This window comes from Orcinus orca, chromosome 10 (genome assembly GCF_937001465.1).
Source record: "Orcinus orca chromosome 10, mOrcOrc1.1, whole genome shotgun sequence".
NCBI classification, from domain to species: domain Eukaryota; kingdom Metazoa; phylum Chordata; class Mammalia; order Artiodactyla; family Delphinidae; genus Orcinus; species Orcinus orca.
Window position 1 is genome coordinate 15,361,053 of NC_064568.1, and position 17,997 is coordinate 15,379,049.

General features: G+C 36.8%; 1 protein-coding gene across 7 annotated transcripts in view; it reads right to left on the bottom strand.

Annotated features, from left to right (window-relative positions):
- Window positions 1-17,997, bottom strand: part of CHL1 (cell adhesion molecule L1 like) — an 88,341-nt gene that overhangs the window by 11,370 nt on the left and 58,974 nt on the right. For all 7 annotated transcript variants that reach the window (XM_004274766.3, XM_033437181.2, XM_004274767.4 and 4 more), the window contains 9 exons: window positions 16,602-16,726; window positions 12,855-12,956; window positions 12,480-12,677; window positions 10,912-10,982; window positions 5,928-6,150; window positions 4,576-4,691; window positions 4,236-4,440; window positions 3,874-3,996; window positions 865-1,044 (listed from right to left, as the gene is read on the bottom strand). In XM_004274766.3, the coding sequence (XP_004274814.1) occupies window positions 865-1,044; window positions 3,874-3,996; window positions 4,236-4,440; window positions 4,576-4,691; window positions 5,928-6,150; window positions 10,912-10,982; window positions 12,480-12,677; window positions 12,855-12,956; window positions 16,602-16,726 (1,343 nt within the window). The remainder of the gene's footprint in view (window positions 1-864; window positions 1,045-3,873; window positions 3,997-4,235; window positions 4,441-4,575; window positions 4,692-5,927; window positions 6,151-10,911; window positions 10,983-12,479; window positions 12,678-12,854; window positions 12,957-16,601; window positions 16,727-17,997) is intronic.

Genomic DNA, 17,997 nt, shown 5'->3' on the forward strand with positions numbered 1-17,997 from the left:
AAATGACTTATCTGTATTTCCCTTCCTACCATTTCCCTTCCTACCATCTCCCATTTCCTTTTGCCTGCCTCAGATATCCCTCTAAATCTGATGGACTTGAACTCTACACAAGGCCCTCTTTTTAAACTTATTAGTGTGTATATCCATTCCTCCAATCCATTTCCCTTTCTTGGTCTACCTTCTTATTTTCTCTCCTGATGCCCTGTTGATAACATAGAAAGCTTAGTAAAAATACCGCTAAAATCATAATTGGAGAAATAATTTGGGAAGGGAAATGGCCTGAGTTGGGAAAAAAAAAAAAAGTGCAATTGCATTAGGAGAATTGTACAAGTGAAACCAGAGATTTATGAGCCATTTTCAAGCTAGTTACTTGGCATCAACTAGTAGAGAGTAAACTAAAATTGATAAATGAATCAATGTATATATGAGTCATGACATGGAGGTGAAATGTCTTAGATCAGCGTTGCTGATCAGCGTTGCTGATCAGCGTTGCAGATCAGCGTTGCAAAATGTCTACCAGTGCAAGAGGCAAATATTTTCCCGTGTGGAAACATTTCCACAAGAAAACTATCCCTCTACTAATCTTACGAGTAACTTTTTGACCTTATATCCCCCTATTTTAATTAAGCAAAATTATAGTTCCTGACCTTCTATACACTAAGGCTATAGTTTGATTACTGATGTGTAGAAGTTCATACATTGAGGCAATGTGAACTTTAGAAACAAGATAAATTCTCTACGTCAGTGGAAAACAGAAGGTCAGACAGACTGAGATCACAATCATTTCTAATTTACAGTGACGAGCATGATGCAGCCCTTTCAGAGCAGTTTAAAACATAGCACGCATAAACCTCCTGTACTTACTCCCTTCTCCTAACGTGGAGCTTTCCTCAGTGATGGGTTTTCCACAGCCCTTTGAAGTGCAAGCCCTCAAGTAGAATTTGTACTTGGTAGTTGCATTGAGGTTTGAGAGACGCCAGCTGGGCTTTGATGGAGTTGTAATGTTGATATCATTTAGTTCTCCAATCTCATAGGTGTCATTTACTAAAGAAATAAACAGGCATATCAACGACTCAAATTTCACAGCCTTAACCATTCAAGTTATGTTGTCTCTTATTTTTGCTTCTATGTATGCTTGTGGTCTGCAAGATATTATCTTAATTATTCAGAGCTATCAACTTACTTAATTCTCTGAGGTAGGTGTAATTATTATGATGTATTATACATGAGAAAATTAAGGTCTAGCAACAATAAACACCTTGCCTAGACCTAGAGCCACTAACTGGCAAACTGGGATTTGAATCCAAACTACAGCCTTTTAACTCCAGAGCCCATGTTCTTTTTTTTTTTTTTTTTTTTTTTTGCGGTACGCAGGCCTCTCACTGTTGTGGCCTCTCCCGTTGCGGAGCACAGGCTCCGGACGCGCAGGCTCAGCGGCCATGGCTCACAGGCCCAGCCGCTCCGCGGCATGTGGGATCTTCCTGGACCGGGGTACGAACCCGTGTCCCCTGCATCGGCAGGCAGACTCTCAACCACTGCGCCACCAGGGAAGCCCCAGAGCCCATGTTCTTAATCACTATGCCATACTGGAAAATCACTCCAGCTTTACCACATCTATTTAAAATGATGAACTTTCCCCCATTATTATATTTTCATTGAACCCTTAAGTATTTTTTAATCTCCCTCTGGTGTGATAATTTGAACAATAATCTACATGAGTCTTCTATAGTTTCTGGTTTAATACGTGGCACCAAATAAGTATTCACATATGTAGACTCAAGAAACTGATAAATTACATATTTTTAAATATCTACTGTATACTAAGCACTATGTAAAGTGATATATGGAAAGAGATGATTTAGATAGTGCCTTTCAAAGAATCTGCCACATAGCAAGATCATGATAGTTGTGCAAGGGCACAAAGTACTGTAAGATTGCCGTAAGAATAATACAAGAGATGAAATGGTATTTCCAAAACTGTGCAGCCATTAGTGGTAAGAAAACAACTAGAATAAACACTCTTGACTCTCAGTCCAAGAGACCATAAAAAAATACATTTACACTTTAACATAAAAATGCCTCCATTGGTCTATATAATGCAACGATATGAATGGAAATGAAAAAGAAACTAATAATCCAAACACAGGAAAGAAGAAAGTAAAATAATCACCGTTTGTAGATTATTGGAGAGCATTCCTGTAAAATACCACCAATCAATTGAAAAACTACCACAGAAAGTACAGAGAGAGCTCTCATATACACACTCGACAACTATTTAGAACATATAAGAGCCACAAAAATATATAAGCCACCTAAAAATATTTCAATCACTTAATATTAATAGCAGAATAAGTGTATAATATCATTTTATTAAAAAATCCACATATCAAGTAGTACAGTAACCACTGCAATTGTTACTATTTCAGCCTTTTCTCTATATATACTAAGAACTTGTTTTAAAAATAAATTTATATATTATATACAGATCAGCATGAAGGTTAGAATTTAATGTTGAGTTTCTTCATTATGAGGATAAAGATAAGGCATACCTTTATCAAGCAAAGTGACATTTGGAAAGTCTTCAAATATTTCTTCAGTGCTTTCTACATGTTTGAAATCCAGTTCATGGAATAGTGTAGGCTTTACAGTTCAGCATCTAGAATGACTGAGCTGGGTCTGAATCCTTGTGTAACACTTATTTTACTGCACAACTCTCTGTAAGTGAGCTCTATATGCTTCTTGTCCATAAAGTAGTGATGGTACATACCTCATAGATTTCCTCTTTTAATGAAAAAAAAATGCAGGGAGAATTCTTAGTACTTACTGATCCTGCTATATACCAAACACTCAAAGACACTAAAATGCTGCCTCTATTAGGGTTATGGCTGTATCCATTTAATCATAGGTACCTAAAACAGAATAGGCCATCAGAAGCTAAAGCTGGTACCTGACCTGAATTGCTGCAAGCCTTGAACTGACTGATGGCAGTTCAGGGCTATGATCAAGTTGACTTTTGCAAGCAGTGTAGACTGGGTTTCTATAGTCCTGGTGTTTTTGTTTAGGAATTCATGTCTTCAAAGTTTAAATTTTTTCCATGAGCTCAGTCCCCTAATTTCCATTTTGCGATGATGCCTAGATTTGAAAACTATTGAAGATGGGAGGCGTTATGATTAAAATGAGCTGATTTCATCTAAACATGTTTGTTTGATTTTTTTTAACCTAACGGCACAGCAGCATAGGGGGAGAGCCTAGGGTAATGGTCCAAAGACAGCTTCTTGTTTCTCTCAAAATTACATGACTGTACCACTGGGCTACCAATAGAGGATTCTCAAATACAAATAGATGCAGGGTTGAGATTGGAAACATGCACCAGAGACAGAACAGGCAGTGTAGTGTGGAAGTTAGTGCACTTTGAATCTCCACTACATCATTAAGTTTTTCTTTGCGTATTTCCTAATGCTCAAAGCCTCTTATATATACGTATTAAATGCATGTTTTCTGTACCTATTAACATACTGCTTTTCTTCTAAAACAGGAATTGGCAAACCTTTCCGAAAAGGACTAGATTGTAAATATTTTAGCCTTTGTGGGCTATGCAATCTTTGTGGCAACTACTCAGCTTTGCCACTTTAGTGAGAAAGCAGCTATAGACAAATTTAAGTGAGTGGACATGGCCGTGTTGCAATAAAGCGTTCTTTATACAAACAGGCAGCAGGCTGGATTTGGTCTGCCAGCCGGTTTACAAACCCCTGTGCTGTAAAGGAAGTATGCCAGCTTACAAACCATGAATTGGATTCTCAGCATGGTAAACCAAGTACGCAACCAGGAAAAATGAAACATTACTAGGCAAATCCAGTTCAAATATGTACTTACTTATCTGGTACTGTAATAGATAGCCAGTTAAGTTTCCATTTAATTTCTTAGGTAGTCCCCAGGATAAAGTGGCAGTGTCTTTATCAACTTTGATGACCTTGAGAAAAGTTGGCTTTTCAGGTACTGGAAAACACAAGGTCAACAACAGACACTCATACATTGCTAAATTTCTTTTAAAAAATTACAGTTTATTAAATTGAGAAGCTAACTCATATGACGTAAGTACAGATTAACTAATAAGGGAGGAAATGTCTTGGCCATTGGGATATTTACTTGGTTATTTATTTTAAATTGTTATGTATTTAAAAATTGGATATTAAATTTATTAAGTACATCGTTATTCTACATCGTTATTCTCTCACCTCCTTCTGGTGTTTGAAATATATAAGGCTCACTCTCTGGACCAGCTCCTTTGGAATTATAGGCTAAGACTGTTAAGTGAAATTCACTAAAGGCATCTAGGGAAGGAACCATTCCATAGTTTCTTTGTCCTGAAAATCTCATAATGTTTACTTCTTTACGATATGTTCTTCCATCCAACAGACTTTTTGTTTTCCACCAATTTACCTGCAATGAAAATAGGAACGCTTTAACACATCAGCCGTGGTGACACATTCTCTTTTGGCTTCTTCTGGAATCAGTTCTTATTTACAGGAAATCTATTAATTCCACAGTGAGAAGAAGAAAATCTATGATAAAAACCTGATATCCTTTCAGATGTCCATGTACTCTTTCCTTTGGAATTGTTGACCAAGTAACTTTAACTAATGTGCTGTTTATCACATCCACCCCATGGATCACTGGAGCTGTATCAGGATCTGTTAAGCACATAAGAAGGATTAGCTTTCAGTAATCTCCAAGCACGATCATTAAGATCATTTCCAAAAGGTGATCTTTCATGTTTTCTAATCTGAGGAAAACACTTGTCTCAAGTCAATTGCAAATGGAACCAAGAGTTTCTCATTACAGAAGAGTTTCAGGGTCCAAATAGGTTTCTAGAGAAGAGGAGAGCCTGGACCACACTGAGAAAAGCCCCCTCCAGATGGATACAGTGCGGGCAATGTAACGAAACACTGGCCAGTAAAATTTTCTATGGGCATCTGCCTCTGGAAACATGTGAGCTAAACTAATAATATAACTAAAATTACTTGGGAGTTCGATGAATCTAATATTCATAAGAAGAGCTGACATTAATTGAGCATATTCTGTGTGTCAGACACTGTGCCGAGGGCCTATACTGGATTGGTTCACATCATTGTTAGAACCACCCTATAAAGTGGTATTATTATCCCCATTCTACAGGGGAGCTAACTACACGCGAACAAACCAAACCCACCACAGCCAAGACTAATATATTAGTTCACAGTGAGAAGTCCTGTGTAGTGAGAATTTAGGTAGCAGGTGAACTAGACCTTCTTCTATTCTTGGATCGAAATATTACTTTGGATACTTCAAGAACAATGAGAATAACTCCTACCGTGTACAGATTTGGAATGCAGTCTTTCCTTTTTCCAATAATTTATTTGCAGCTGTTATTATGGTATAAATATTTAATAAGATCATATCACCAGTACCTCAAAACTGTGTGTGTGTGTGTGTGTGTGCGCACGTGAGATTCCATATGCAAATCTGGGTGTGCACCTCATCTTCGTTAGGAAGGCTCCAGCTCTGAGGCCAGGGGGCGACAGCAGACAGCTCTTAGGAAGTCCTTGACAAGTAAGGGTAGATGTGATTGGAAACCTTATGACAGTTATGCTGCTTAACTGTGGGCACTACTGATTCCAAGTCTTTGATTTTCATGATAGAAATAGCTTTTTTGGGAAACTGAATAAAATTAAACCTTTCAACATTCTTCCTTACCACCCTATACTGACTGATCAACTCTCCTGCGGTCAACCCTGGAGTAGAAACCGTGTGTTATATGTCTTTTTATCTCCTACAGCTAGTACATCCACTTTGCATGCAGTAGTCGCTCAAAAATATTCATCGACAGAGTGTAATATACTTGAGAGAAACTATTATTAAGTACTTGGGGTTTCAGGTGCACCACTTACAGTCTTCTCCAGAATACAGAATCACTGACTGAGGCTCAGGGCCAGAGCCCAGGTGATTGATGGCTTGGACCTGGACATCATATGGAGCATAGACAGCAGACGTCATCACCCGCAGGGTGTGGTTTGTGACTGTTTCTTCCTCCCACTCCACCGGGGCTCCCTGTGGTTTCCAGGTCACTCTGTACTCCAGTCCAGGTCCATTCTGCTCCATGGGTTTCAGAGGCTAAAACAGAAGGCCACACTCATCCCGTGTGATCACAGATATGCTGAGTCAGAGACACAGAAGCCACCCTAAGTGGCCCAAGAATCGCTGCAATAAAGGTATCATTTCTTGGGAGATCTTCAGTCCCCCTCTTTGGTTTGGAAATACTTGTGAAAAATGTTGTCATTCTGTAAATTTAACCTTGAAAGTTACTCCCTTACCTCCCCAAGTAGAGACTCTCACAATTTAGATGCCTGGATTATGCCTAACAGTTCACATATGAAAGAATTTACTAAGAGATTCCACAGAGGGTTTTAGCTTTTGTTTACACTTGGTTCTATATTCTGTTTTGGTGTTTTTTTCACTCGCAGAGAAGTTGCAGAAATAAAAAGGACATGGCCATGAATTCCAGGGATGTAAATGGGATTTTTTCCATGGCTTTTCAGTCAGAACTCTTTCTACCTGACTCCCTCCATCCTCCTCCATCTTCCTTCCAAGAGAAGAGAGACAGCAAGTAAATATTTTTGGATAATATGCATTTTTATACATTAGTACCCAGAAGATGTACTCCTCTCTACAATAAAATATTTCCCCAGCTCCTTGCCCATTCTCTTTCTATTTCTTTTACGAGAAAGCGCTTCCCAGCCTCCACTTTATTTTGCTGTATAGAAATATATAATGGAGGAATTTCTCATATAGGAATTGGTTATTTCCACTCCAGTTTTTAATCGAACAGTACTTTAATTCAAAAAACATCAATGTGATTTAAACCATCTGTTTAATATCATAAAAATGGGAATGTTCATTTAAGTGAATCAGTTACACAGAATACATTAAAAATGTGATTTTAGTCATAGATTTATAAGGGTCACTTATATAAATAGTAGTTTTGTCTGTATATGCAAGTGATTCAATAATATCATATATAGTGTTCTTACAGAATTTACAATGCTTCTGGACTCAGTCTACTTTACTAAAATACTTGTTAGACGGATTGGATGGAATTAAGTTGAAAGTATACACTAAATCAGCAAAATAATTTCAAGTCTATGCTTATTCCAGGGCGAATACTTAAATTAGCTAGGAGGAAAAAATATCAAAACAAAAACTTTCTGAGATTTTCATAGTCATTGTTTATGTTTTGCTTTCCAAGTTTTGCCCCAAGATATTTTCTACTCTCATATAGATATAAATTCACTGGAGGCTTTAGCATTGCCCAGATAAATCAGGCCACAAGCTTTTAGTTCCATACTACAATCTGCAATTACAATTTCCTTCAGTCCCAACTGACAATAAATGTGTACAAATACTATGATTCAATTTACACATGTTTTGCTTCAAGAAAGATAATTACATTTGATAAAGCTCTCTGGAAAAACTTAAAACTAACTGTGCCACCAGAGGCAACACTTTTAAGAAAAATCTTACCTACATCGCCAGCCTCCTTGGTGCCTAGGCACCAAAGAAACTGCAGGAATACTTTGTATTTGGCTTTCAGACAGTGGACAACAAAACCTCAGCAAATTCTCAGATAGGCCCCCACTAAAGATAACAGACCAGAGGAGCAATACAGAGCCAGGGAGGTGAGTGGTGGGGAAAGACCACCAGCCTCCCCTCTGCTCATGAAGCTGCTGGGAAGGAAGGAATCTCTATAAAAGAGGTTCTTAACTTGATGGCTAGGCATCTCTAGATGGGGTCCATGAGTGCCCTTCAAAGGATCTGAAAAGCCATGAAACTGTTAGGAAAACTTTCTATGTGTAACTTTCTAGAGCAAAACTATACTTCTATCGTATTTTCAAAGAGATCTATGAACAAAGCAAAGGTTATAATGACTCATCTAGAAACTGGACGGATTTTCTGTACTGCCTAAATTCATTTTAAAGGTGGTGGACTTTCTTATTATACTTGCAGTAGAAATAATAAATCCTAGGTCCTTTAGGAGTGAAACAACTTGGTTTTGATCATATAATCAGGTAACTGAAGCAGTTCCTATTTCCCGAACATTAGTGAATTGGGTTTTTGTTTGTTTGTTTTGTTTTTGTTCATCTGTTTTCTGGAGTCTTTGAGATTAGAAATTTGCTATTTTATAGAAGTTCAAATTTAACATAAATACAGTTACATCTAAGAACAAAGGGAAAAGTCAAGCAAAACTCATCATGGTATAATTATTTAACCAATCAGGGTGCAGTGAGCTCTTTTTCTGTTTTGAGGGATAGGATATTATCATTTTTTAACACTTAAAACATGTGAGTGAGTCATGACCTACCTAATATAAGAGAAGTGAATCTTAGAAGATAATGCTAACTAAAAAGACTAGTTCTATCCGTAAGTTCAAATTTAATACATTAAAAAAAATTTTGTATCCTTAATATTTAATGTGACACATTTATAAAGATAATTCATATATAATAGAACATGAGCTAAATAAAATAAACTGAAATTCATTTTTGACTGTAATATAAGGTTCACCCATTCAATGAGTAAATGCATATTCTTTAACAAGCTACATACAAAAGTCTGTATATTATTTTTCTCCACTGAACTTTTCAAAATGGTATTGTTTTATTTCTCATGTATTTGCTTATCGTCTGTCTCTCCAACTAGATTATACATTCCAGGAGAACAAAGACTTTTTTTTAATTGCCATAAATAAACCCAGGACCTCATAATACATTACTTTTATTCATATTTAATGCTAAAAAGAAAACATAAAACAAACAAAAATTAGGGACAACTAGTCTGTTCCTATTGAACCCTTTTGTGAAAGTTTTTTTTTTTTTTTTTTAAAACAAATTGGTTCTCTCTGGTCATTATCTTGTAGACAGGAATTATTTTGTGAGTCAGTCTTTGGATGGGATCTGGTAATACGTTCACAGTGTGCGCTTGTCAACTTGGGGAATTATCTGGCATTTAACTCCTTTTTACACGATAATCGATGCAAAACAGTAACTGATGAGTAAATGTACTTAAACTTCACTGGTTGTGCTTATAGTTGTTAGATCTCTGACATTTCAAAATGATATGAAACACATGGAATATATTATGAATATAATTGTCAACATAGTTCCAAATCTGAGTACTTTCTTCCTCTGGTCAATTAATTACTAAATTACATGTCATTTACTCTTCAAAGACAAATTGTAAACACTTGCATGGTATAATCCCATTCTTCCAAGAAGAGAGCATTAGTAATCAGTCTTATATATCTTTGGGGCGAGGGAGAAGAGTGATTTATGAATAAGATCATCAGTAAGAAGGACTGCAGATTCCTGCCCCCTTTTCATTACTGACTCAGGGCATGGCATCTGGATAAGGTCACTAAACTGACAGTCCCAGCTTCTCTGGACAGAATGTAATGCTGATACCATGGAGCTACTGTAGCCCTCCCAGAGGAGTGGTGAGGATTAAGGAGCTAATGTTAGTGGAAAATGGTATACTTCTTTGAGGATCTGACCTGGTAATGATACACTATTACTGTCATCTAATCAATCAGTTATATCATCTCTCTTACAGAAATTTCCATGGAATTTAAAAGAAGAAGTGATACTCTAAAAGAATAAGATACTAACATAATTTCAAATTCTAAATTAAATAATCATCAGGACAATGTGGTAGCAGCTATTTATGGCCACATATTCAAGAAAATAATAATATTCTTGAATATATTTAGCTTCTGTATATTACCAATTTTTGTTTCAAATGTGTAAAACTTAATTTCACTGAAATGGGAATAAAGGGTTAGTTTTGACATAAAATTATTGACTACATATTTTGCAGGTATGGGCAATGTTGTCATATAAGACCAATATATGATGAAGAAAAAAGGAAATCAAACTTTGTACATTCTAAAATTATTCAGAAAATCACATCTGAAATGAGGTGTGGAAATAAATTAATATATTCCAGCATACATTCAAAAATGTTTGTAAAATTCAATGAATTCAATGTCGGAAAACTATTATTAATCAGAATCTTTGGATGGGAATCTACTTTCAAGTAAGTTAAAATACTTGTTCATCAAACATGTCAAATAGAAGGGGAAAACAGCTTTCCACTGTTACAGAAGAAATTTAGAAATGACATTCAAAAAAATTAAAGTCATCTGAGCAGATATAAGATTTTATGCCAAATTCAAGGAGGAAAGTCTATTTTAATAACTTTTAACAGAGATGTATATAAAGAGAAAATGAGTAGGGTTTGAAATCCGAAGATATTCATGTTGAAATCCTAGCTCTGTTAATTTCTAGTTGTGTGGTGATGGGCCAGTCTATCTATCAGCCTGGACCTCAGTTTCTGTATCTAGAACAGAGTATTAATGATGCTCTCTTGACAACACTGTTCTCAGAATTTGAAATGAGTATGCAAAATGCCTAATAGTGCTTAGTAAGTGGTGACTATTCCTTGCGAGTCATCCTTTTGATATGAATAATCTTTATTAGCCTATGTACCAAAATTTACCGAAAGACTTTCAGTATTTCTTTGAATGGGAGATGATTTAGAATATTGGTAATAAAAATATTAGGAATTGTAAACTTTGGGGGATGGATTATAACGAAATCAACCTGTGTAACCTTTCTTAAATTATCTACCACTGTTAAACTCTATTTCACAACATTCTAATCGTGATGATCTTTAAAATATACAAATAAAATATTTTTATAAAATATACAAATCTTAGCCCTTTGTTCTTAAAAGATATTATTCTATCATCATACTTAGCATGTGGACCTAAAAAAAGGAAAAACACACAAAGGTAATAAATAACACAGAAAGAATTCTCACCTCCCATTTGATAATCATTTCCTTGGGTTGAGAAGCTTGAACCCTTATGTTTTGTGGATTCTTGTCTGGAGCTGAAAGATTACAAGTATTAAAATTACTTTTTCCCACTGTATGGTCCATAGATAAATCATCATATCATCCCTCCTCCCACAAAAAACAGATTTTTAAAAACTTTGATTATATTTGTTTATTTCTATCTGGCCCAGTTTGAAAAAAGACTTACGGCAGTTTTCTTTTTTTCCCCAGCTGTACTGAGATATAATTGGCACATAACATTGTGTAAGTTAACACTATGTTAAGGTGTACAACACAATGATTTTAGAATGTATATATATCACATATATATAATATTTATATGTGTATATTGTGAAATGATCACCACAATAATGTTAGTTAGCACATCTGTCACCTCACATAAGGCAGCTTTGAAATATATATTTTACTTCAGGGAGTAAAATCGTGTTCATGGAGTGATATAGTTATTATTCAATGGAGAGTGGAAGGTTTTCTTTACCTGTCTTCATTTTAACCCTGCTCTTTAAATTTTAAACCTGCTTTTAAAAATCTAAACCCACTATTTAAATATACATTTTTAGTTTTAAATCTGCTTTACTTTTTCTATTAGAATTATTGTTAGAAATTTTGCTGTGAATATTTGCCTCTAAGTGAATAAAATTAAAGATCACGTATTAATATCAACAGCCAAGTTTTAGGGGCATCAAATAGGAAACAGCAGTTAACGTGCCCATGAAATATATTCAGATGGATCCATTTTATAAAAAAGGGCTAAGGATGGAGTTTAGTGCCAAGATGAACTTATACTAAAATCATACAAGTACCTGATTCAGTTATTATCTCCCCTTGATTGTTCTCAATCCTAAAAGGGAATTCTATCCTAGCATATATATTTCAGCCAGAGGAAAAATAACCAGGCTATGACCACATTGATAACCAATCCCAATTCAATAATACAAATGTCAGCGCTGTCATTATCTTTTTGGTTTATAACATTATGTAAGTCTCATTCTTACAATATTATAGTTTGAATTCTGTATACACTACTACAGCATGCTCATTCTTGAGAATTTTTTTAAAAAGCATCTTGGGAATTTAGATAGGTATTAGATATTCGTTTAGCTATTGAGATACAAAAATACACTAAATGGATAAAATTAATGACACCAGATGCAATGAAAATTTAACAAGCTGCCTATAACATGTCAAATGTTTTATTTCAGGAAGTTGAAATGAGGAGAAAAATAAAGAGAGAAAGTTGACTTTCTCCCTATATACTGAACTTCGATTTAGAACTTACTTTATGGTACCTGATTTTAACACAATACTTAGCTATCAGAAGTTACTCAGAGTAATGCTTGTTCATGTTCCTCCTTGTAATATCCTGCTATCTATCAAACATTTACATACGACTTTTGAGACTGATGTACTTTAAATTGTGTGCTGTTAAGTTTACAGAACTATTCAAGCTCTCCTTTCCCTCCCCCACCGCATTTGTTCAAAGATGCGACAGACTAAAACTTGTTAGGAAGTTGAGGTGTGAACTTACATACCTGCTGGGGGTGTTTCATGATGGTCTGATGGCTGGCTAGGCTGGCTTCTCCCTACTTCATTCACGGCTATGACCCTGAACTGGTATCTCACATACGGAGCCAAAGATAACATGACTGTTGTTTCCTCTCCTTGGACTCTAGTCAATTCTTCCCACCTTCCAGGTTCCTCTCTGTTTCCTTCAAATTCTATAATATACTCTGGCAGTAGGAACATAGAAAAACACATTAGAATGGATTGAGAATGTTTAAGTTATACTAAGATGTATATACAATATTAAACATTTTAAAGGATGTTCTAAGGATAACCCACCCTTGGTGGTATTAATGGCTTTAATATTAACTCTGGAAACTACAGTTATCCCAAGTCTTCCCTACCGCTAATATTGCTGTTGTGATCATCTCCAGCCTCCCATGTCAGCCGAACACTTCTGTTCTGTCTTTCAGACAAGTGAAGGTTTTCTGGCGGATCCGGAACATCTGATTAATAATGAAAAATGACGGTGAGGAGAAGGCAGATTATTGCCTTTGTCGATCCCACTTCCTCACTCAGGCACATTGCAAGCCCCCTTCCCCTCGGGGCCCCTGTCTCCACTCTGAACTGCCAAATCTCATCAATCCTTCTGGTTCTATTTCAAACGGAAGGAAGGGTGGGAGGGAGATGCAAGAGAGAGGAGATATGGGGATATATGTATATGTATAGCTGATTTGCTTTGTTATAAAGCAGAAACTAACACACCATTGTAAAGCAATTATACTCCAATAAAGATGTTAAAAAAAACAAAAAAAACAAATGCAGCTTCCTTCACATCTGTACATTCCTGCCCTACTGTATTTACCTCACTCTGTGGTGATTCCCAGTTCTCAAGGGGCCATCTTTGACCATCGGCATCAGAATTTTTTTTTTAGGAGTAGTTATTAATGATGAAGATTTCTGGGACCTATTTCTCTGGCTTACTGAAAGAGCTGGGCCCAGGAGTCTGCATTTCTAAACAAATGTCCTGGTAGATATCATGAACAATGAATTTTGAGAAACATGAACTTGATCAAGGAGACCAGTATCTTCCAGCTCATATGCTTCTTTATATGCCTGGTTCATCTCCTGTATGCGACTAAACGGATCTTCCAGAGTAGGAACCATATTTTATTAATTTTTTCACCACCCACAATGCCTTGCACATAAATGTTTTGTGACTAAATAATTAAGTGAAAAATATATTATCACTTCAACCATGCATCTAATTATCATATTAGAGCAATAAATTTAGGCCCTATGACTACAGGAAAATAAGAGAACATGAACTCAGGCTTTCTTTTCTACATGGTTTGGATTTTTATTTTAATTTGTAACAGTGAGTTATCAGTATCTTATAGCAACTTTTATACTCTGTTGGCCTGGAGTTCAGAAGAATAGGAAGGGCGTTTATACTGGAAGAGGAAGATATGGCACTGAATGTTGTGACAGAGACTAGAAAATTGAGTAGGCGATGACAAATTTTAAGTGCTAAAGTACTTGGAAATTTCTGGTACTTTAAAAATAAAAGGAACAGTAAAAAAAAAGTGATCCCTAATGATCCTAACTTCCAAACTTTGGTTTCAATTCTCCCATGTATTCAAGGACATTCATCTTTTCTCAGAGGAGACAATGAAAGTAGCATCTAATGGGGCCTTCTTATGGGCTCTTCTTTCTCCAAGTGGGAAGCAACATCCGTTGCTCCTGCTGAGTATTTGACAATTGTTGGAAGTTTATACTGACAAAAAAATTGTTTTCAATTCAGAGGAGAATGTGTTTCTTTTAAAAATGTGGTCAGTGACTGCGTCCACACTGTAGAGCCTTAAATAAGAATTTATTTCCTTAACAGGCCTGAGGATCTCTGAGCTCGGAGAACTTAGGCTCCTCTTCAGCACTTACTAAGGCCACTCATTTCTGACATTTTCTGAACCAACCAGTGCAGCCTGTTGTGTCTGACATTAAAATCCGCTCTTTCCGAGAATCCCATGGAGCTACGATTGATGGACTGCAATTGAGACCTAAATGAATGATGCTCTTAAAGGATGTTTCTGGCAAGGCTTCTGAAAGTAACTTCTGTTTAAAATGGGTCAAGCATATACTTTAAAAGACTATTTTCCAGGAAAAAGAGTCTTTGAGAAATTATACGTGGATTTGTCATTTGTTACTGTCAGTTATGAGGCTATACTTCTTAAAATCAGAGGCTGGCCTGAAAATTAGAATGTAAATGCCAAGAAGTGGTTAAGAAAATGCAGCCTATCTCATAGATTATTTTTTATTCTTTTCATTCTGAAAACATTTGGTAATTACCTCATAAGTAAATAGTACATGTAATCCTAGCCACTATTTATTTAAAATGATCAAAATTGAACAGTTCTAGAAGATGGCAGCCTCATTACAAGACAGATGTATTAAATTTCACAAGAAAATTTAGATGGCATGTACCAAGTGGTAGGGACCCCAGTCCCCTTGCCATTGCTCAAAATACTTGGGGGCAAAGGCCATGGATCCTGACATTTACACTTAAAACTGTCATGCCTGGGATAGACTCCAGTTTACCTTAGGTTCAACTATGTTGTCTGGAGAATTACTACTGGAATGATTACTAAGGATTGAACCTTTCTGCCCCTGAGGTAGCTGAAACGTATCACCTAAAGGTTTCATTCTTTTGAACCAAGTCCATACCACCTACCACCTGGGAGCTACATTTTTTTTTTTTTTTTTTGAAAACCCAACATGGTGGCCATTTGCTTCGCTTGAAAGATGGTGGTCATTTATCTCACTTAAAATATAGTGGCCATTTGCTTCACTAGGAGAGAACCTGCCTATTTACTCATTTTTCACCAGCCTACCTCAAAAGAGACTGAATTCTTTCCTCTCAGCCTGTACCCATGGTAGGCAACCTACCTGTGAATCCCAGCCACCAAAGCGCTAAAGATACAGATACCTGTTAATAATCAGGATTAATCTAGACATATGGTAAAGGTGTTTAGGCCAAATCAAACCTCTTCTAAGAACTATCAGCAAACTCAAGGAAAACTAAATGGTGCCCACTGAAACAGAACTATGAGAGAAAACTGTAAAAATGTCTTTATCAGTCAGGGTCCCAGCACAGCAGAGAGTAAACAGTTCACACAAGTTAGGGTACTTCAAAGAGATTCTAATCAAGACTCTTTCAAAAGATGTGAGCAGGATATCCAGGGTGGGGGGTGAGGGGTGGGCAGGGCAGTTACTGGAATCCCATCAGAGAGAGCTGTGTGGACAAAGCCTCTGAGAGAATCAGTGACTTTGGCAGAGGGACACACACAGCCAGCCTGCAGGGAGGGATTATCCAGAAAAAACACACTCTCCCCCAACCGCCTCTGCTGCCAGGGCTCCCCGGTGGCTGAACCGAATGAAAGCTTGAGGGTAGGTGGCTTGTTGGTGTCCACACAGGTCAGGTTTCCAGATTCAGAGAGCTGGTGGACGGTGAATCTGGAAGGGAAACTAGGAGAGCTATCCAACAGATGGTCTAAGAGCTAGCAACATGGGTAACTGCAGGGGTAATTGCATTGATTACACCAGTGAGTTGGGCACATTGTTTTCTAATCAGCATTATTATTTAAAAAAATCAGAGGCCTTTCTTTGCAGAAGAACCCTTGAAGTCCCTCCCTCCCCCTGTTCCTGGGACCCTGGGAGCTGAGCTCGGTCTAGGCCACTGGTTTAGGGCAGGGCCAGTGTTTAATCACCACTGGGCCCCTACCCTGACCCCTCCATGCTAGCCCGTCTCCATTCCTTAGCCACATTTCTCTGTGCACTAGGAAAGTGTAGCTCAAGGGTCCTGGGAACTCAAGCATGCTTCAGTTTTCTTTCTGCTGATAGCATCACCTACCTCCCACCGCTTCTGGCAACATTACCCAAGTATAGAAAAGAAGTTAAGCGTCAATTAACTTCTTTAGAATCAGAAGAGGCGAAAGCATTCGAAAGTAGGGTCACTCTTTAATTGAAAATTTCAAACTAACAATAAATGTGTACGGGCTTAAATAATCATTGGTTTAATTGCCTAAGAACAGTGGAATTTAATCGGTAATGGAAAAGAACTGAACAAAGATTTCTTTATTCGTTAGTGCACTTACCAAGGACAGTTACTTGAGTCATAGCAGCTGTGCTATCTAGAGCAGTGTGAGCTGAACACGAGTATACACCTTGGTCTTCTACGGTGACATTAGATATAGTCAAATTAGCTCCATCAATAATTATCCTACCAGGAAAAAAGTGAGTCTATGATGAGGATGAAACAAACAGAAACAATAGAAAAGTAATCCTTTCAAAACTAAATATTCCCCATAGAAAGCAATTTAAGGAAGAATTAAAAAAAAAAAACTTGTCCCATAACGTAAATTTTATTAGAGAATGCCATACTTGAAAACTGGAAGTATTATTCAAGCACACACAAATGTCTACAAGCCATGAAAGGGATCAGGTTGGTTGGTTGGTTGGTTTTTAAATTACCAAATCCAACCATCTGTGATTCATGGGTCAGTGATGGAACCGTCTTGCCTGGTGTGTCTGAAGAGTGTACCATACCTCACAATAGCTAAGATAAATTTGAGTCATTCTTAAGGTATGTTTAGGGAACCACCTACATAGGATCAACTTGGGTGCTTCTTACAAAGGCAGATTCCTGAATCACACCCCAGTTCTGCAGAACCACAATATCTGAGATGAAGTCTGGCAATCTCTATTTTTGACACCTTTCTCTTTTCTCCATCCTTCCACCTCCCACACTGAATGCACTTTAAGATGGGATAAAAAGTGAACTCTGTGACTTATCTGAACAGTAGATGGCAGACTAGTGCTTCTTTTTGCAAATCATTTGGCTTTTTATTATTTGTTCTCTTTTTGCCAATTTGTAATTGAGTTTACTATATGAATTTTTAAAAAATGAATTACACCTTTACCCTATGCTTATGTATTGTTAGCATAACTATTCAAGGATTTTTTAAAAAAATAAAGTTCCATTAAATCTGAGATATATTCACAGCAGTGAGCTATTTAATTGAAATAAACAATGTCTTCCTTGTGGGGAGGGAGGAAAAATCTTAAGTAATTTGGTTTCTTAACATAAAACTCATATAGGCTGCTGAAAAGTTCGAGTTATAGAAAACCAATTAAAACTGTAGTAAAGTCAAACATGGTTCTGCCCTTTGATTATAGACAAAGTCGGCCCCTCCACCAATCACTGAATGATTTGCTAATCAATACTACTTGGTATTGCTAGGCAAGAATCTCACTATAATTCTAATGATAAAGCTTTGACATAGTTTCTCAGTTCATGTTAGTTATGTGTCCATTTGGTACAAATATCAGAATATTACATACACTGACAAGTTTGCAAAGTTTACCTTCTTAGATGAAGAAATACAATTTAATAACCTCTTCAAGAGGGCTGTTTGTGCCCTGCACATCCACGAGGGCCCAGGGGAGCTGAAATCTAGCCTACAATCTTCTTGCCAAGATTTGTACCCCGGT